Source organism: Sitophilus oryzae, unplaced genomic scaffold (genome assembly GCF_002938485.1).
Source record: "Sitophilus oryzae breed Bouriz unplaced genomic scaffold, Soryzae_2.0 scaffold_684_pilon_pilon, whole genome shotgun sequence".
NCBI classification, from domain to species: domain Eukaryota; kingdom Metazoa; phylum Arthropoda; class Insecta; order Coleoptera; family Curculionidae; genus Sitophilus; species Sitophilus oryzae.
Window position 1 is genome coordinate 1929107 of NW_022147289.1, and position 21817 is coordinate 1950923.

Below are 21817 nucleotides of genomic sequence, written 5' to 3' on the forward strand. Positions count from 1 at the left end.
TTATTAGACCTGGAATAAGGCGAATTAATAAATTTGCGTTTATCTCATCAAGCAGATCGAAATCGACCAAATATTAAGAGACAACTTTTAATCGGCCTTAAACCACATATACAACTGTGCTAAAAAAATAAAAAGCCAGTGGCGAATAGTTTTTTTAATATTCCCTTGATAACCTATATGCACGTACCTGGTGAATCTGTCGATACTTTTTTTCATTAAAATATGTATCACTTATAGTAACTTTTACCCTTTTACTTATATAGGCTTTTACCATCAAAATTTCATTCGAATCACTAAAGGCACTTAGGAAGGAAATTATAATAAATAGAAAAAAAGAAGTCCTTACCTCACTGTAGCTACGAAACAAAGCAGAAAAAATGTTAATTTGAAAAATAAATAGACCATACCAACAGGTATGGTAGGCTAAGATCGGCAAAAAAAAATTAATTTCACTCAAAATGAGTTATTTGGGTCATAAATGACCTAAATACAAAATATTTTCATGGTGTCTGTCTGTCTGTCTGTCCGTCTGTCTGTAACACGATAACTCAAAAACCGCTAAACCGATTTTAAACAAATTTGGCACAAAAATACTGTGGCACCCGAGAATCTGGCCATTAGTTTTTGGTGGGGGTGGGGGGTTGGTAAGGGGATCTGGGAGGGGGTTAAAAATTTTAAAAAATCGTAACTCCAAAATTACAGTAGCTAGTGAAACGCGGTTTTCAATTTAAGATTAGGAATAGTATTTGCAACAAAATTTGTAATAACATCAAAATCAGTCAAAGTGGCGGTTTTTGAGATAAAAAAAAATTGGAAATATTCCTTTACTTTGAAACTAAAAGAACTGCCTACCAACTTTTTATTAACATATTTTGGTATGGGCGGCTATACGTGCCTCCCGGCGCCAGTTTTTTTAACTAAACGTTCTCCAACCCAGTGTGAGTACATATCAATGTAAAACCTCTGACGAGGGGTAATGGACTCAAGAAACTCACACTCTTTTAGGATGTTTATTTCAAAATTTAATTTGATTTAAAATTAGGGCGACATGTTTCGGGATTTATTTAATTCCCATCTTCAGGCCCAGAAAGCGAGATGGTTTTTGAAATACCCTGTAGTTACTCTTAAAATACTTACTCCAGGCGTTATAAGCATCGTTGAACTCGTTGGGGCTGACATTTCCTTGCGAACTCCTGTTAAGTGACGCGTTGAGAGAAACATCTTCCGATTTTGATAGTTCATCGGCACTTTCACTCATCACTCGTCGATGTCGTCGGTTAATCAAATGTTAACGAGTCCATTTCACCTCTTTCCTTTTATCTTAATGACGTTTTCGTGCCCGGTGCCTCGTATAGAAGACATTTTCAAAGTCAATTTAACATTTTCACGACATAGATCCTCGAGATTATATCGTTTCTTGTCGTAAGGTTGTTTGAAGTAAGTATACTGTTAAGTATCTTTACCTTGTTTACGTATCTGACTATATAAATATTTTCACTGCGGAGATTATCTATAGTGAAAATCACGAGAGTTTTTCGGTTTGATGACATGATGCCAGTATTTTGGATCAAAGAAAAATACTTTACACATTGGACATAACTACCATACGATCGAAAAAAAACGGCATCGAGGGCGGCTAGGGAATGTAAATCGATGACAATTTTGGCCAGGTCAAGCCCTAGACGTCATTTACTTAGCCCGTACTCTTCTTTATTTTTTAATGGCGCTTACTGCCTTACTTACTGCCAGTTGGCCTTAAGAAGGTTGAAATCTATTTTTACCGGGTGCGTCTCAAAAGTGGCTCACCCTATAATTTTCTTTATTTCAGATAAAAAATGAGATTTGGTATGTTAATATATGACATAAATTAGGATTGATTGACGTATTCAATTGTTTTTGGCCACTTCCTGTTTCACCGGAAATGACTACAACTTTTGATTTTTAAATAGCACCCTCGGTATTTTTTACTTTATTCGATAGAAAATGGCACTCTCTGAATAGAATGTTATATCGTATGTCAACTTTTGACATTTTCGCTTAAAAAGAAATCGAATTTTAAATGTCAATCTAGAGTGCCATGGCTATGTTAACCCTTAACTGGTCCGGTAATAGGTATCATAAACCGTCCGGCGCCGCGCGCCGGGGTAGTCAGGACTACGCCTTCTAAAAAGTTAAAAACATACAAAAACTAAAAATAACGAATTTTTATTTCATTATACATTATATTATGTATTATTAAACTAATCTAGACAAAAATGGGTTCAATTAATATAAACTTTAAGAAAATATAGTACAAAATGAAATAACATATGTACAGGGACATCATTTTAAGTGTCTCACTCGATTTATAATTTTCCTGTTTGGTATTTAAAGATAGTAGAAAGATTTTCTAATGTAGTTTTTCGCGAGGATGCCGATTCTCTACATCAAAATTTTTGAAAACGTCAATTTTGACAGATACGACGCCATCTTAATTTTTTTTAAATAGAAACCCCCACATATTTTAGCATGGTCCGGTAGACATATTTTAGCTAATTTCAAAAATATATAGTTTAGTATACTTTGCACTTACCGTTTTCGATATACAGTGGATTTAAAAATGAAATTTTTAGAATTATTTTAAGTGACTCATCCAGGAAAATTTTAAATTGGGTGAGACACTTAAAATGATTCTGGAACAATTCATTTTTAAATCCACTGTATATCGAAAACGGTAAGAGCAAAGTATACTAACCTATATATTTTTGAAATTAGCTAAAATATGTCTACCGGACCATGCTAAAATATGTGGGGGTTTCTATTTAAAAAAAATCAAAATGGCGTCGTATCTGTCAAAATTGACGTTTTAAAAAATTTTGGTGTAGAGAATCGGCATCCTCGCAAAAAATTACATTAGGAAATCTTTCTACTATCTTTAAATACCAAACAGGAAAATTATAAATCGAGTGAGACACTTAAAATGATGTCCCTGTACATATAAATTTGAAAAAAAACAATATAGATTTTTACTAAGCTTTAAAAAATAAAACCAAATTACTAACAGCCATTACAATATAGAAATAAGTTTTTAATACAGTATATTAAAAAAAAATAAGTTATAAAACTGGAGTTAAAGAAAAAGTTTTTAGTTACAGCATGAGGCAAAGTTCACTGTTTTCCTGAACATGTTTTACAAAATGGATTCGTACATTGTAGACATTAAAAACAATTTACTAGGACATAAAATTGTCTTTAACTAGGATAATAACTCTAGGATAAGAATATCTCCTGAGTATGTTCTGGTTGTACAGGGTGAGTCAACGATAGAGTAAAGTCCATTATCTCATTTGTTTAGACGTTTACAAAAAAATATTAAATATAAAAGTTATAGGGATGGTTAAGATACATATTTTAAAATCATTATAGAGTATACAGGGTGCTTCAAAAAAGTGTGGCGAATATAACATATGTTTTTTTAAACCAAACACCCTATTTTTTATTTTATTTTTAGATCCTGCGTAAAATTCTGTAACTTTTTTCTGTATAATATTACATACCTAAAATTAATAGTTTTTATACTATTTCAATTTGTTTCAACAAATGTTAGATTTCAATGTGGTAAAAAATTGTCAGTGATGCTATTGTTTCTGAAGTTGGACAACTAAAATTTGGTAGGGGAAATTTATAAAGATGAAGAAAAAGACATATATAAAGATATTTTAGTTATATGTTACAGGGTGTTCAAAATATATTTATGAATTTCAACTACTTTAATAACTCAAATTTTTTAAATGGGACACCCTATATATTATCATTTTTTCTGATAGATTTTACAAAACTCTTCAACTTTTATTAAGTATGTCATATACCTATTTTTAATAGTTTGCGATTTATTCCAATTTTTTCTATTTTTACCCATATTTTTAATACAATTACCCTATAAAATCATAGTTGCCATGACAAAACAAACAGCTTAATAATTAGTTACAATTGCTGGTATTAGTTAAAGTTAATTAACTTTACTCAAATAAACTAAAATCGCAGTCGTGAATTTCTTGAAAGATGACACTTGGATTTTTCGTCAGGACGAATATCCCCAGATTAGGGTAATACTAGATTACCTAATTATTGTTGAAGACTACTGATATAGGAATTTTCTTCGACATACAGTAAAGTTTTTTTCTCGTAGTAATTCTGGTTTATAATTCATTTGGTAAAGCCAATATTATTACTGCCCCGAAACCATCCCATTACACACTGAAGATGTTTTCTAGATAATCTACATCTATTCTTATACTACTAATCAAAGTACTATATAATATATAGTACTGAACCAAAAAATATATTTTTTTGGCTTGTTCGTGTATATCAGTCACATTGACTAATTAATTTCAGCAAAAGCTGTAACTATTATCTCTACAATTTATACTTATTACAACAAATTAAACTAAAATTCAAATTTTGTTCTTAACTTGCTTAACAGACAAGAAATTTTGACAATTATTACTTTTTGTCATGGTAACTATAATGTTATAGGGTAATTGTATTAAAAATATGGGTAAAATTATAAAAAAAATGGAATAAATCGCAAACTATTAAATATAAGTATATGAAATACTTAATAAAAGTTGAAGAGTTTTGTAAAATCTACCAGAAAAAGTGATAATATATAGGGTGTACCATTTAAAAAATTTGAAATTTCTTAATTTTAAATAGTTGAAATTCATAAATATATTTTGAACACCCTGTAGCATCTAACTAAAATATCATTACATAGGTCTTTTTCTATATCTCTATAAAATTCTCCTACCAAATTTTAGTTCTCCAACTTCAGAAACAATACCATCACTGACAATTTTTTGTCACACTGCAATCTAACATTTGTTTAAACAAATTTAAATATTACAAAAACTATTAATTTTAGGTATAAAACATTATATATAAAAAAGTTATGGAATTTTACGCAGAATCTGAAAATAAAATATAAAATAGGGTGTTCCATTTAAAAAAAAAATGTTATATTCGCCACACTTTTTTGAAGCACCTTGTATACTCTATATTAATTTTAAAATGTGTATCCTAACCGTCCCTATAACTTTTATATTTAATATTTTTTTGTAAACCTCGAAACAAATAAGATAATGGACTTTACTCTATCGTTGACTCACCCTGTACAGGAATTGCAAGTATTCTACCAATTGTAAAGCATATTTCTCGTGGAATATTTGACATTGTCAAACACATTTATCTGGCAGATTGTCATATTGTCACTGTCACAGTCCTCATCACATCATTTTAATAGAGTTTCTTCATAACTAGAGTCTCCTAAACGCACACTTTTTAAAGGCCTGGCTATATTTTACAAAATTTTGTCACACCCAAAATCTTACACAAACGGTCCGGCGTCGTCTGAGAGACTACAGCTTAAGTAACTTCTGCCAGAACTTCTAAAAAACTAATCCAGTTTCCGCATAAATATGGCTATCAGTCGTTGACAAAGAGGGGGAGGACTAGCTGGAACACCAATCGTGTGGGCGGTCCCAGTCCAGCTAATGAGAATGAGTTAATTATTTATTACGCCGGACCAGTTAAGGGTAAACACTAATTTTTAATCAAGAAGCCTTGGAAAAATAGATTTGATCGGCTAATGTTTTTAGTGTCTTGTTCTGGAAGATTAAAAGTTGCTTAAATCGTATTTTTAAACATATCTAAAATTTACAAATCAACCATAATCGAAAATGTCAAAAGTTGACATAATATGATATGTCATTCTATTCAAAGTGTCATTTTCTATCGAATAAAGTAGAAAAATACCTAAGATGCAATTTAAAAATCAAAATTTGTAGTAATTTCCGGTAAAACAGTAAGTGACCAAAAATAATTGAACACGCTAATCAATCTTAATTTAGGTCATATACTAACATACCAAATCTCTTTTTTTTTTCATCTGGAAAAATAAAAAATTATAGGACCGAGCCACTTTTGAGACGAACACGGTATTTGTGTATCTGGAAACGTACTATCCTTTTTTAATCTTTCTATAGTGTTAATTTTTAAAAAGTTTTATGTCAATTTTTAGTAAATGACCTCTAGGTCTTGACCTCGCCAAAATTATCATCGATTATCATTCACCAGCCTTCTTTGACGCCGTCTTTTTTGATCTTATGGTATGTCGCCACCAAAATTGAAATCTAAAAAACAAAAAAGTTATTTTTTTCTTAAACACCATCAAAATAGTAATAGTAGAATCCAAACCGTTTAGTTACAATTTTTCAAATATTTTTCAAGTGGCAAACTCGGTGGCAAAGTACATAAGTACATGCGTATACAGTTACATTGCAAATGATCCTAATCCAATTAATTTAATATATACCGCTAATCTGAAATTATTTATTGTGATAAATATCATCTAGCCTTATCGAATTAATATTTAAATAATTTATTCAATTTTCACCACACTATTTCCTTCTATTTTCATATTAAATGTTAATAAATAGAAGAACGTGCTAATAATAACTCGTAAGTAATAGTTTTAAGAACGGTTTTCTCCATTCATCATTATTTACTCAGAGATATTATACATAGATGTATTTACTAATTAAATATAAATGCCTAATATAGAAAGCAATGTGAGTTTTTATTATGCTGTCAGAGAATAACAGGTGTAATGAAATAGTTTTTAATAACCATAAAACGGTTTAAAATAACTCGATTTTTTGAAAGAAAAAATTGAAATGTTGAGGTTAATAGTGAAAATAAATATATAATGTTATATATTTTCGAGAAGCCCATGCCAAACTGAATCAGGAAATTTAAAAATATACAAAAAATATACTATTTAAAAAAACAGAAGTATAGTTAATATCTAAAAAAATATTTTTTTCGAAAAAAGTCTGACTACGCCACTGCATTCTGCACAGAAAAGTGCCTTTAGAATGTTTAATTCATTTTTTGCGTAGTTGTTGAAATAAACAAACTATCGAACATCTTCAAAAAGTACAAAATTTGAGAGAATTGTACGAAACCGATCAAGATAGCCACGATCTGTTTGCGCCATTGTGATTTTTTCAAAAAAAAGAACCCGAGACTGCAGTATCACAATTTGAATATTTCTCACGGTTTCCTAGATACCCTATAGAAACAACCAAAATGGTTCACCCTGTACATAGATTTATCTAATAGTCTAAGAGCTAGCAACGTTTTCGAGAAAGTATTTTAAGACGTCTGGCTCTTTGATATCTTTTACTATGCTCTCTGGAACAGCATGCGGCCCGTCTGGCTGCCGATATCCGTTGCGTTCACTACTGCGCATCGGAAGAAGATCCTATATTTTTTATTAATTTAGACCTATAAATTCTAGTATTGAATATAAATCGAACATGTCTCCATAGCGCAGTGCGTAGAGTTTCCGACCAGGAACCGATGATTCAGAGTTCAAATCCGGGTCAGGGCAAAGACTTTTTTATTTTATTTTCGTTTATATTCTGATAGTAAAGTATTAAATAATTCTGGTGATTCAAAAAAAAATATTTTCTTAGTGTCTTAAGTATAAGACACATTTTCAATTAATTTACGAAAATAAAAAACAAAATTGATTTTTTTCGTATGAATGACAGGAGTGAATCCAATAAATTACATTCCAATGCAGTAATTTTACTTTACTGTCCCGCCAATAAATTAAAAAAATATATATGAATTTTTAGTTTCAAAGTTATTAAAACATTGTATGAATATGCATATGGCAATATATTTCAGTAATGAGGGCATTTTGAATTTGCATGACAGATATTCCAAAACGTATGTCAATTTTTTCAGACAGTGACAGCTGTGTGCTGTCATTTTAATTCACGGACAAATTGTAATTTCTGTCATTTTTAGGATGTTGTCTGTTGAAATATTCTCTGAGTTGTTGGACAGACTATATAACACAACGTAGGAATACGTATACTGGTGCGTCTCAAAAGTGGCTCACCCCTATAACTTTTTTATTTTTTTAGATAAAAAAACGAGATTTGGTATGTTGGTATATCACATAAATTAGGATTGTTTGATGTATTCAATTGATTTTGGTCACTTCCTGTTTCACCGGAAATGACTACAACTTTTGATTTTTAAATGGCACCTCGGTATTTTTTTACTTTATTCGATAGAAAATGACATTCTGAATAGAATGGCATATCATACGTTTAAATTTTAATCTAGAGTGCCATGGCTATGTCAAAAACAATAGTTCTTAATCAAGGAGCCTTGGAAAAATAGATTTGATCGTCTAATGTTTTTCGTGTCTTGTCCTGGCCGATTCGAAAACGGTCAAATCGTATTTTTAATGATATCTCAATTTTTTCAAATGGAACAAGGGTGGCTCATTAGCATATTTGGAAAAAGCATTTTTTTTACGAATAATTTGATACCACACACTTGGTATTTCGAGTCAAATTTTCGTTACGAACCGCAAGTTATAATTTGAAATAAACCATATGCGAAAATGTCAAAAGTTGACATATGATATGTCATTCTATTCAGAGTGTTATTTTCTATCAATTAAAGTAAAAAAATACCTAGGGTGCCATTTAAAAATCAAAAGTTTTAGTCATTTCCGGTGAAACAGGAAGTGACCGAAAACAATTGAATACGTCAATCAATCCTAATTTATGTTATATCCTAACATATCAAATCTCGTTTTTTTAACTGAAAAAATAAAAAAGTTATATGGATGAGCCACTTTTGAGACGCAGCGTATGGTCATAAGTAAACGGGTCTTTTTGAATTTCCTTGACAAATATTCTATACCATAGGTCAATTTTTTTTAAAAAGCATCACCTTTTCTTAAAACTCAATGAAATATTTCCATTACTTGACAATATTAGGTATAACAAATTTGACTTGAATTTTTATTAGTTGAAGGGGGCGGCAAAATAAATACTGCCTAGGGTACCAATTCACTTTAACGTCCCTGCGTCAGAGTGATATTTTAAAGTCCAATATACTATATGATATGTAATATTTTTTATGATTGATGATCTAAAATACAGCAAAGAAAAAATATCTATATTTAACTCTCAAATTTTAACTCTCTCTGCCATTATACTAAGCAATACAGTAAATTTTAGTAAAATAATATAAAAAGTATTGCTCCTCATAAAAAATACACAATGTTAAAATTTATAACAGGAAACCTCACGGGCTTTTTCGACCACACTGTAGATCGAACAAGTGCAACACACTGTAGTATAATTTAAACGAATTATCACCAACAATAACCCTTCAAACTACCGTTTTGTTTATTCAAAATTCCGACCGAGCGTTTAACAGTCCAGTCACAGAGAACTAATTTTAATTTAAAATACACACACTGACTGGTGTTCTGTGACGCAACACTGAACACTGCACACATTATATTATTATTAACAACAACAACGGCGACTGCGATTTGTTGCAAACTTTAGACTGCATCCGAATCAGCTTAAACGAACTTCATTGTTTTTAATTAAAGATTATTGTATTAATAAATTATTTAATACACTTGTTTTATTGTAGTTTACTGTTACTATTAATAGGTTTGTGTTTGTAATGAAAAATAATGAGGGAAATAGAAATATATCACAGATAAAAGGACTAGAATGACTAGAATTTTGGCTGGATTTTGTGTTATGTGGGGTGAATAAAAGGGCTACTAAGGTACAGGCTACTTCAGAAGAATTTTAGGACAAGTTGTGAGAAAACAAGTAAATACAATTTATACAGGGTGTTGCATCGTCGAGCGGGACATAGGAAATCCCATGTAAATTTTAATGGGGTCAATTATTGGCTTCCCTAATTATTTTAGAGAATAATTCTATTTAGGTTTATTGAAGAGCACTAAAACCCACATTCAGAAGAATAACTTTAGATATTTTTGATTAGCCCGTTTACGAGTTATCGCCGATTTCTTTTAAATATTTCTCCTTTCTTATGGCCCTGTATTTACTTATGAGCACCAGTCAAGTTAAAAGATAACTGTCAAATGAAGTCGGACATGTTTGCTGCTCTGTATCCGAATAGACCGATACCTGGAAAATCTACAATCGCAAGTAATATCTAGAGATTTGAGACCAAAGGTACCCTAATAAATAACTGCAGATGTGAAGCAAGGCAGGAACAAAGAGAAGATGCAAGAAATGATACCGACTTGGAAGTATTATTGTGCGTGAAAGAGAACGATGGAAAGATCAGCACAAGGAAACTTGAGGATGAAATAGGAATAGATCACACTAAAGCGTTTCGAATGAAACGACATAAATACTATTCTTTCAAATATGAAAAGCACCAAGAGCTACGAGATGGGGACGAAATACGGCGGCAGGCGTTTTGTTTTAATATGATGGAAAGAGCAAACATAGATAGGGAATTTTTAAAAAACATATATTTCACTGACGAATGCACGTTTACCTTAAATAATGAACCCAATGTTCAAAATTATCGATATTGGAACAAAGGAAACCAACAAAGGTTTGTCGAAACAAGGACGCAATATCCACAGAAAGTAAATGTTTGGGCAGGGATATTCGGACACAATATTATCGGGCCATTATTTCTTACGCGAAATTTAAATGCAGAATATTATTTGGAACTACTCGAAAATCATATTGTTACGGATTCCGTGGGTCCACTATTTAAACTCACGATAAAATACTTAACGAATTTATTTTTCTCACTTTATACACAATTACTAACTTATAACACACAACAAACTAACTATTTATAAGATTCCTTCCCCAAATTGTCCGATTTTCAATTTCCACGCGGTATATTCAAATTTCAAAAACTGTCTCAGTTGTGGATGGCTCCGGCTTATATACTCTATTGGCTGCTTCTCGAAATTTCCCAATTCTCGGAAAGCGTACTTCTTCATACCAGACAATTCTATTGTCTGATTCCCTTACTTCGACTTGACTAAAAGATGGCGCCTAAAAAAAGTCTTTTAATTTCTGGCGGATACGTTGCGGTTGTGCAGGCAACCAGTAATACATTTTAATTTCTGGCGGATGCGCCATTTTTCTTGACATTGCCCCCTTCTCAAATTTGATCGTCCCGATCAAGGTTTCCTGTCTGGTATCTCTTCAATCGATCCAGATGAACTACTTTCATCTTACTTCTAGGGCTGCGTTGAATCCGGTACACAACATCATTTATCCTCTTGATGACTGTATAAGGACCTTCCCATGCTGGAGTTAACTTTGGGGACCTCCCTTTCTTGCGCTGTGGGTTATATAACCATACCATATCGTCCTGTTGAAATCCCGTAGAATTAGCTCTGAGGTCGTAACGAGCTTTCATCCGGTCACTGGCTAGCGTAATCTTACTTCTCACGGCCTTATGAATTCCCAATAACCTTTCCTTCAGTTCATCCGCGTAGTCCTCTACGTTCGTGGTGCTGTCGTCTGGTGATCCGAACACCAAGTCACAAGGCAACCGTAATTCTCGACCAAATAAAATCTTCGATGGTGAAAGTCCGGTGGTGTTGTGAACTGCACTTCTATATGCCATTAGGAATAGTGGTATATGCTGATCCCAATCTCTTTGATGTTCATCCACCATTTTCGAGAGATGTTCTTCAATGGTCTTATTGAATTTCTCGACCATCCCATCAGACTGCGGATGTAAAGCTGTTGTCCTAGTCTTGTGAATACCAAGCAGACCACACATCTTCTGGAACAGTTTTGACTCGAAGTTCCTTCCTTGGTCAGTGTGAAGCTCTAAAGGAATTCCAAATCTACTGAAGACATTATTGACCAATACCTCAGCTACAGTCGATGCTTCTTGGTTTGGAATGGCAAAAACTTCTGGCCATTTACTGAAATAATCCATCGCCACTAAAACGTACTTGTTGCCCTTGTTGCCCGTGGGCCTGCAATGTAAACAGCGATTCTTTCGAATGGCAGTCCAACATTATATTGTTTCATTTTTCCCCTAGATCGAGTGCTTGGTCCTTGGCTGGCTGCACAAATTTTACATTGTCGACACTATTTCTTGACATCTTCGCAATAATCCACCCAGTAAAAGCGATCTCTCAGCTTGCTCAAGGTCTTGTTTACCCCAAGATGGGCTCCAGATTTACCACCGTGAATTTCTTCCAATACCTGGGTAACTTTCTTCCTTGGTACCAGTAACTGAGTTGTTACTGTGCTGCCATCCGCACTTTCCCATGTGCGCTTTAACAATCCATTCTCAATCACCAGTGAATTCCACTGAGCCCAGAGAGCTTTGAAAACGAGCCCTCTGTCCGCAATATCCTGCCACGGTGGTCCCTCGCCGTTACCTTCCTTGAGCCGTAGTATTGCTCCGATGTCTGGATCTTCCATTTGATCTTTCCTCAATTGTATCGTCGTCCATGGTTCGTCAGTTCTAAGCTTAAATGCCTTATTCTGATAGTGCTTTCGCGATGTTTCATTTTCTTGTCCAAGGTAGCTCGTCGTCGATCTAGGTCGTTGTCGATAATTTGTACCCGTCCTACACGGCACCCAGCGGTTTTCTGTAGTTTCCCGAACACAGTCTTCTTGGTATCACCAGGTATCATCACAATTTTCGATGATCTTTCTTCCATATTTCCTGGTCTCTTCTCTTTAGATACAGAAAATTCCTCATTTCCAATTTTCAGGATGTTTCTCTGGTGATCAAACGAAAAACCATGTTGACTGATCACATCCATACCCATGATAAAATCATCTTCAATGTCTGCCACTAAAACGCTATGCCGAAACTTCAAATTCCCTAACTCCAGTTCCATGAAAGCCTCTCCCCGTACAACGGCCATTTCCCCCGTAACTGTACGTAAATACACTCTTCTTCTAAGAGGCATCATCTTCAATCCTTGCACTGAGTTAGTCCGCACCAACGACACCATAGCGCCTGTGTCCACAGTCATTCGAATTCTTCTACCATTGATCTTCCCGTTGATCACCAAACTGTCAGCGGTTTTCCTAGACTCTAACGGAAAACATCCTAGGGGCTCTGTTTTCTTCAGCCAATACTCGCTCATTAGTGTTGATTTCCTGGTGCCTATGTTCTCTCGATGGTAAACGGAATCGCATTTCGACGCGGCAATCCCGTTTGATGTGGCCATTCCTGCCACATCTATAGCAACTTATGTCCTGGGATCTTCCGATGTGCCGATGTTCTCTGGATGGTGAATGGAATCGCATTTGGATGCGACAATCTCGTTTGATGTGGCCATTCCTGCCGCATCCATAGCACCTCATATCCTGGAATCTTCTTTGGTTCTCTGTCTGTGTGTTGTTGACTCTCTTGTTCACTAGTAATTCACATAGTTTATTAAACATCTCCTCCAAATGTATGTGAGAACTCTTTGGCTGTTCCTCAACCGTTACCGAGCCTATCTTCGGTTTAGGAATGGCGCTAAATGCAGTTTCTATTTCCAGCGCCCTGACGAGTACTTCGCTGCTGGTAGAAAATCGCGATATTTGCAGCGCCCTCTGTAATTCGTTGTCCCTCAGTCCGCTGATAAAGCACTGAGCAGCGAGTTCCTCCCTAAATCCTTCCGGTGCTTCTGGATATGCCAGGTGTACCAGCCGACGTAAGTCTGCTTCGAATTCCTGCAGACTCTCTCCGGACCTCTGCAGGCGTGTCTTGATCTGTGCCTGGTAAAGTTGGCGTCGATGTTGGTCGCCATATCTTCTGTCCAGTGCAGCAACCAATGTTTCGTATTCCTGCTGTTGGGCTGCAGGAATAGTTTGCAGCAGTTCCAAGGCAGGGCCACGCAGCGCGATGACAAGTGCCGCTGCTTTGTCCTGGTCGGACCATCCGTTGGCAGCGGCGGCTGCTTCAAACTGGCGGTGGTACATCGTCCAGGTGGTTTGTCCATCGTAGGTCGGGGCCTTGAGGTTTGCAGTTCCAGGAACGCCAGGTGTCCTTGCTTGTGCCTTGGTCTTCTGTAGGTCCTTCTCTAATTTTTCCATTTTCTGTTGAAGTCGCTCCTCCAGATCTTCTACGGCTTCTTGAAGGTGTATTTCTTGTCTTTTTTCCAGATCTTCGAAGTTCTTTTTAAGACGATTTTGATCTTCTTGTCTTTCTCTATGACGTCGCTCCTCCAAACGAATTTCTAAATTACCTAATATTTTCTCAAGTCGGTCCTGTTCTTCTTGTTTATCTTGTTGTCGTTGAATTTTTAAATCTTCAAAAATTCTCTCAAGCCGGTCCTGTTCTTCTTGTTTGTCTTGTTGTCGTTGAATTTTCAAATCTTCGAAAATGTTCTCAAGCCGGTCCTGTTTAATTTCTTGATTTTCTAGAATTTTCAGTAAGCGGTCTTGTTCTTCTGCTTTCTCTTTTTCTAGTCGGGCTCGCTCTTCTTCTCGTTCTTTACGGAGTCTTTCTTGCTCTTCTGCTTTTTCTTTTCTCAGCCTCTCTTGTTCTTCTGCCTTTTCCCTTCTCATATTCTCCATAAAATCGCCCAATAATTTGCTTAACAAAGGAAACCAACAAAGGTTTGTCGAAACAAGGACGCAATATCCACAGAAAGTAAATGTTTGGGCAGGGATATTCGGACACAATATTATCGGGCCATTATTTCTTACGCGAAATTTAAATGCAGAATATTATTTGGAACTACTCGAAAATCATATTGTTACGGATTCCGTGGGTCCACTATTTAAACTCACGATAAAATACTTAACGAATTTATTTTCTCACTTTATACACAATTACTAACTTATAACACACAACAAACTAACTATTTATAAGATTCCTTCCCCAAATTGTCCGATTTTCAATTTCCACGCGGTATATTCAAATTTCAAAAACTGTCTCAGTTGTGGATGGCTCCGGCTTATATACTCTATTGGCTGCTTCTCGAAATTTCCCCAATTCTCGGAAAGCGTACTTCTTCATACCAGACAATTCTATTGTCTGATTCCCTTACTTCTCGACTTGACTAAAAGATGGCGCCTAAAAAAGTCTTTTAATTTCTGGCGGATACGTTGCGGTTGTGCAGGCAACCAGTAATACATTTTTAATTTCTGGCGGATGCGCCATTTTTCTTGACAATATTTTACCTGCTGTACATGATGCCGCTAGGGAAAATTAGGAAGTTTGGTACCAAATGGATGGCTGCCCGGCACATAGTACCCTGGCTGTTCGGGAATATTTAGACAATAGTTTTAACGGAAACGGCAATGGTCTAAATCATACAGTAAATTGGCCAGCAAGGTCTCCTGATATTTCACCAAAAGCCATTTTATTTGCGTCTAGCCCCAGCAAGGCAACTATTAAGCTTTGGTTAGCGTGGTAATTTGGAGGGTGTTAATTCATTGGTTAGTTGGTTATTTGGTGGGGTTGGTTGGTTTTTACTAACTTATATTTGTTTTTTAGATATTCATTGATTTTCTTTATTTGTTTGTAATAAATTATATAGTACGCCACAGCTGTTGTCAAAAACTCTAACGTGATTGGTCAAGCTTAATAGTTGCCTTGCTGGGGCTAGACACAAGTGCCATTTTGGAAACCCTAATCTTAAATAAAAATGATAGATATCTATTCTTCATGCCTGCTAACTTATATAGTCCTTTACTGTTGACACTTGGAACATTTTAGTACGTCCTTCCCCTACTGGCGCTGTACGACAAAAATCGATCTAAATAGGGGTAGTGTACAGGGTGATTCCAACCTAGCGTTTCACCAGGAAAATGAAAACAGCTGGTTTGGAAATGAAGAGGGTTTACAATTTATATTTAAAATTAAATACCTACTGAATATATCGTTGATCGTCATTTACAAATCAACTTGACGCCGTTTTCACTCAGACAAATAAATATTACTCGTATATCGTAATAATATCATTATCAAAATCTATTAATATAAGAGTAATTAAAGTATATCCAGAAAATTATTTATTAAGTATACCGGGTGCGTCTCAAAAGTGGCTTACCCCTATAACTTTTATTTTTTTTTAGATAAAAAAACGAGATTTGGTATGTTAGTATATGACACAAACTAGGATTGATTGACGTATTCAATTGTATTTGGTCACTTCCTGTTTCACCGGAAATGACTACAACTTCGATAGAAATATAATAAATAATATTCGATAGAAAATGATACTCTGAATAGAATGACATATGATAGTCAACTTTTGATATTTTCGCTTACAAAAAAATCGTATTTTAAATTTTAATCTGTTAAAAACACTAATTTTTAATCAAGGAGTCTTGGAAAAATAGATTTGATTATCTACTGTTTTTCATGTCTTGACCTGGCCGGTTAAAAGATACCCAAATCGTTTTTTTAATCATATCTCAATTTTTTCAAATGGAACAAGAGTGGCTCATTAGCATATTTGGAAAAAAATATTTTTTACGAATAATTTGGTACTACACGAGTATTTCGAGTCAAATTGTCATTATGAACCGCATGTTATAATTTCAAATAAACCATATGCGAAAAAGTCAAAAGCTGACATTTGATATGTCATTCTATTCAGAGTGTCATTTTCTATCGAATAAAGTAAAAAAATACCTTTGGTGACATTTAAAAATCAAAAGTTGTTGTTATTTCCGGTGAAACAGGAAGTGACAAAAAACAATTGAATACGTCAATCATTCCTAATTTATGTCATATATTAACATACCAAATCTCGTTTTATATCTGAAAAAATAAAAAAGTTATAAAGGTGAGCCACTTTTGAGACGCACCAGGTATAATTTAGCATCGTTAACTAATTTATTGTTAACATTAGAGAAATAATGGAAAATATTATCGCAAACATCCATTAATGGAGTTGCACTAGAAGAAGAAGAATTGTTAAAAGGGGATCGACTAAAACACGCTTCGGTTGAACCGTATATTAACTTTTGTTAAGTATAAATATTTAAGTAACAATAAAACGTTGTGAAAAATACAAAAGATACTTTTTACAATTACTATTTGTTTTGACCTTAGACAAAAACATCTAGAACAATCCTTAGACAAGGAAAGAGAGGGGACAGGTAACACGGCAGCTGAAATTGAGGCAAGTTGTCACCACTGGAAATTCTCCAATGGCGTAGCATCAGAAATTAGCTTGTACCTAGAGGGTACAAAATATTTATTAAAACGTAAACTAATATATCGTTAATTTTTGAGTAATGCATATACAATTTTGTATTTTATAGACTCACCTTTATAATATTAGAATATCTAAGTCAATTAGAATATCTAAGTAAATTTATTTAACAGTCACAGTGGACTGATTATCAAGACAATTATTTATTTATTAACGTGTGTATAATGTATAATTAAATAAAAAATAATGTAATAACATATGTTTTAAACGTGTATATACATATATACTGTATGATAAAAAAACCGGCGTCTTGTTTGTTTGGAAATGACAATTTCACAAATGAATATTAAAAATTACATTATTCATTGAATCCGTAAGCAAGTGTGAAGGGAATTGACTAGATTCATTTTTATACCGTATAATCGAAAAAAAAACGACGTCCAGTTGGCTTGTAAATTACGATCGATGATATTCCCCATATAATTCTACATATAAAATGACATAAAAACTATACAAAACGACATCGAAAAAAGACGGCGTCAGCGATAGCTATGAAATGAAGATCGCTGTCATTTTATATGTAAAATTATCCCCAATTCAAAGCTGTCTTTTTTTTATTTTACTTATAGTTCTGCTGAACTAGTAGTTTATTTTTCCATGAATTTCAAACCACGAGACATGACATTATATCAAACAATTTAAAAATATTTTAAAGGATGATTCATAAATTAAGTCAGCAAGAGTAATGATATACAGGTAGGGTTCCCAACCGTCCCGGTTTGGCCGGGATTAACCAGGAATCAGAAAGTTTGTCCCGGCGAAAGTTTTGCCTTGGCCGGGACCTAATGTTATGTTTTATGTTTAAAAATTAAAAAAGTGTGTACTACAATATTTTAATTTCTAATATTTAATGCTTTGTTTCAATTATTTAAAAAACCTTAAAAAAAATTGTCCCGGAATCGCCGGTGCTCAAGTTGGGAACCCTATATACAGGGTGTTTCAAAAAACATGTGCCATCTCTCGTGGGTAGATTCCTCACGTAAAAATAAGATTGATTTTTCATATCAACATATGTAGGTCCGATTTTGCTTTGTTTCGTAGCTACAGGGTGTTAAAGTGTTATTTTTTTTTCGATTTATTATAATTGTCTTCCAAGTACATTTAGCGTTTCAAATAAAATTTTGAGGGTAAAAGTTACTATAAATACGACTTATCTTAAACCCAAAAAAGTGTCAACATATTCACCAGGGATATGCATATGGGTTATCACTGGAATATTTTTCAAAAAAATGCATGTACGCCACTGACTATTTTTTCTCTTGTTAGCGAAATAGTGTAAGCAGTTTAATGCTGATTAAAAGTTGTCTCTTGATATTTTGTCGATTTCGGCCTCCTTAATGAGATAAACGCAATTTTATTAATTTGCCTTGATCCAAGTCTAATAGCCACCCTTAAAAAAATAATATCATTAACTTATGAAAGTCTTAAATAAGTACTCATTGATTCCTTATCAAAAGATATGAAAAAAGTTGCTATAAACATGGATATGGAAATGCATAGTTTTAGAGTTACAGGATGATAAAACTTTTTAAAATTAGGTTTTTTGTAATTATTTTAAATGCCATTATATTTTTATTTGAAATTACTGTATGTTGGACCAATAGTAATAATAACTAATAGTAATAATATTTAATAATAAATTAGGGAAAATATATAATTTATTATTTTTATCTTTATTTTAATTTTATTAACTGAAGAGCGTAAGTTCTAAAGGGTCTATGTGCCAAAAACCTAGAACCAAGATAATCAAATAAAACTATCTTGATAAGCAGTAAACATCATTTTAGCAATAAATATCTATTTTTTAAGTAAAATAGCTTCGTTTTAGTAGGATCCCTAAGAAAAAGTAAAGAGAAAATCTAAATTAAACTAACAAAAAAAAAATGAAATAGGAAATCGTAGAAGGGTCTAAGTGTCTCATTACTTACTTCTGAAAAGGGCGAGTGTTGTTTTAATTTTAAAATGTGAACGTGTATTTGGATTAATTTTAATTGTATTTGTCTGATGATGCTCGGATATGAGCGAAACACGTGTAACAGTTTAACATTGTATAAACGTTGAGACCGGGACTTTTTTCTACTTTTTTAATTTGAACCAGGTCTCTTTGAGAAAAATGGATGCCTTCTTTAAATTTCTGAAAAGGGGCTATGTGCCTTAATACATATTAGCAAAATGGGTCTAACACATATTACCAAGAAGGCCCAAGTACCAAAAACAACACAACATTTTATTCACTTTTGGATGTTTTATTACAAAAAAAATGTACAAAAAAGTGGGTAACTAAAAATCAAATTAAACAAATTTATAGTGGGTAAAAATTTGATTTCCTTAGGTTCCTTCTATTAGTTGAGATGTTTTATCAATCAGGACTTCATAAAAACGATGATGTTTGAGTGGAATATAATCTTGCATACCTTTGAAATCTTTTAATTTTGCTGGGGTAATGCGATTCTTATGTTCCAGGTTAGGTACCTGGTATAAACAATCTGTTTTCGCTCCATTTTTAGTTTGGAATGACACGAGATTGACGAGATAAATAAACACTACAACATAATAATAAAATAAATGATTAATATGATTTACTTCACGGTGACGGCACATAGACCCTTTAGAAATAAAATTACCGGTGGCACTTACAGGGAGCGCCATCTTTCACGCAGTAGATGAACACCTAGATATATCGCTGGCACTTAGAACCTTTGCAATACTATTAGGCATGGCACATAGACCCTTTCTATATGTATAACGAAAAATATTGGTTTTTGGCACTTAGACCCTTTAGAACTTACACTCTTCAATTGTGATTAATAAAATTGTGTTTGTCTCATCAAGAATGCCAAATTCGACAAAATATCAAGAGATAACTTTTAATTGGTATTAAACGGCCTACACATTTTGATATCAAAAGAAAACAAGTTAGTGGCGCACATGTTTTTTTTGCAATATATTCCAGTGATAACCCATATGCACGTCCCTGATGAATTATTTATCGACACTTTTTTAGCATTAAAATATGTAGCACTTATAGTAACTTTTAAACTTAAAATTACATTCATATCATCAAAAGTACTTGGAAGAAAATTATAATAAATCGAAAGATTATGAAGACTTTAACACCCTGTAGCTACCAAATAAAGCATATTGATATGAAAAATAAATCGTACTTTTACGTGAAGAATCTTTCCACGATGTGGCACATGTTTTTTAAAAACACCCTGTATAAGTTACGAGTAGTAAAGCACTTATGAAATTACTTTAGAAAAAAATTAATTCTATTTTTTTCGCATTTTCGCATTTATTTGTGTCTAAGTTTGATTTATTCAATATTCTTATAATAAGAACTAAGAACTCACCAACTATTTTTTATTCTTACATACAGACTCTCAGACTTTCCTTAGGAACATGCTTACTCCTTAGTAATCTCGTAACGACGCACCTTCAATTTTTACCCTAAGGATATTTGAAACACGCTTTCCAAATATTATTTAACAATTCCGAGAGGCATGGTTATATAATTTCAAACACACAAAATTTTTTTTTTAAATACCTCGTACCTGCATTAACAGGTTACTAAAAAAGCACTGAAATAAACTGCCTTTGTATTGGACGATGTGTGTATTCGAATGATGTCATACAGTTTTACATAAAACGTGTTTAGAGTAGGAAAAAAGCAATAATTGTGTTTTTGTTACCACAACGACCATCACGGTAATTAAAAGTAAATATTTGAAGCATAAACAAATAAAGGTCATGATCAGAGAAAAAAACAATGTCATTTTAGGATGAAATGATTAGAATTAGGGGAGGATCACTCAAGAGTACGCACTTAACTTGTTTTTTCCAATAATAAAAAAATTATTTGTTTAAATCATTTATTGGTATACTGACATAATACATTGGATCGTATTGTAAGATAATGTTGACATAAATGTCTTATTTAGTTTTAATTAAGAAAAATATAACAAATAAAAGTAAATAAACAAAATGCGTACTCTTAGATACCTAGGTGCACAAGAGTACGCAAGGTATATACCCAAGAGTACGCATGAAAAATATAAATTAACTCTGGTATAAGATGGCTAATTCTGCACTAAAATATAAAATTCATGACGGAACAAACTAAGAGTTTATAAAAAAATTAGAAACCGCATAAGTCACAACAAAATTGACTGCCTCCCTGGTTACTGGAGCAGTCTTCATGCCACCATTCCTGGCAACTTTGACACTGCAACCAATCTGAAGTGCTGAAATGTTCGTTGCATCCAGGGCAAATTGTCTTATCATCCTTATTATTCATTTCTTTTTTCTTTGTGTCACGTTTTTCAGCTGTAGATTTGAAAACATTTCTTACACCAGATGTAGGTTTTTTCTTTGCTTGTTCTTCCAACAACTGGTCTTTATATGGTGTAGAAGAAAGGATTTCCGATTTTTTGGACTCTCTTTTTCTTGTCTGTTCGTGCTTGGCACTTGGAAAAGGCAAAATCATTTTGGGAGTTACTGAAGAAGGGCCAGGAGCATCTAAACTGGTTGCATCTAATGAAGTAGTGGGTGTTGGACTTTGATAACCTGAATTTTCAGCAACATTTTGTCGATTTTTAGATGCAAATGTAGAAAGCGGTAAATTATCTTCTTCATCCGTTGTTGCTGCATCCTGATTATTGTTGCTTTCAGTTGATCCCATTTCAGGTGCTGCTTCAATATTAGGCTTGTTTGTCACTTCAGCTGGTGCGAAATCATGTTCAGTAA

General features: G+C 33.5%; 1 protein-coding gene across 5 annotated transcripts in view; it reads right to left on the bottom strand.

The window, feature by feature from the left end:
* The window catches only part of LOC115888162 (echinoderm microtubule-associated protein-like 2), a 196265-nt gene that overhangs the window by 47807 nt on the left and 126641 nt on the right, over positions 1-21817 (bottom strand). Inside the window, exon 1 of one of the 5 annotated variants that reach the window (XM_030907768.1) lies at positions 20425-20627. The exons of 1 other annotated variant lie outside the window; for it this stretch is intronic. Coding sequence is in view for 3 of the 4 variants with exons in the window: in XM_030907767.1 (XP_030763627.1) it covers positions 1138-1258 (121 nt within the window). In the remaining variant the exon portion in view is untranslated. Of the gene's footprint in view, positions 1-1137; positions 1413-20424; positions 20628-21817 lie in introns of those variants that run through there. 3 more of the 5 variants (XM_030907767.1, XM_030907761.1, XM_030907762.1) reach the window with 3 other exon arrangements.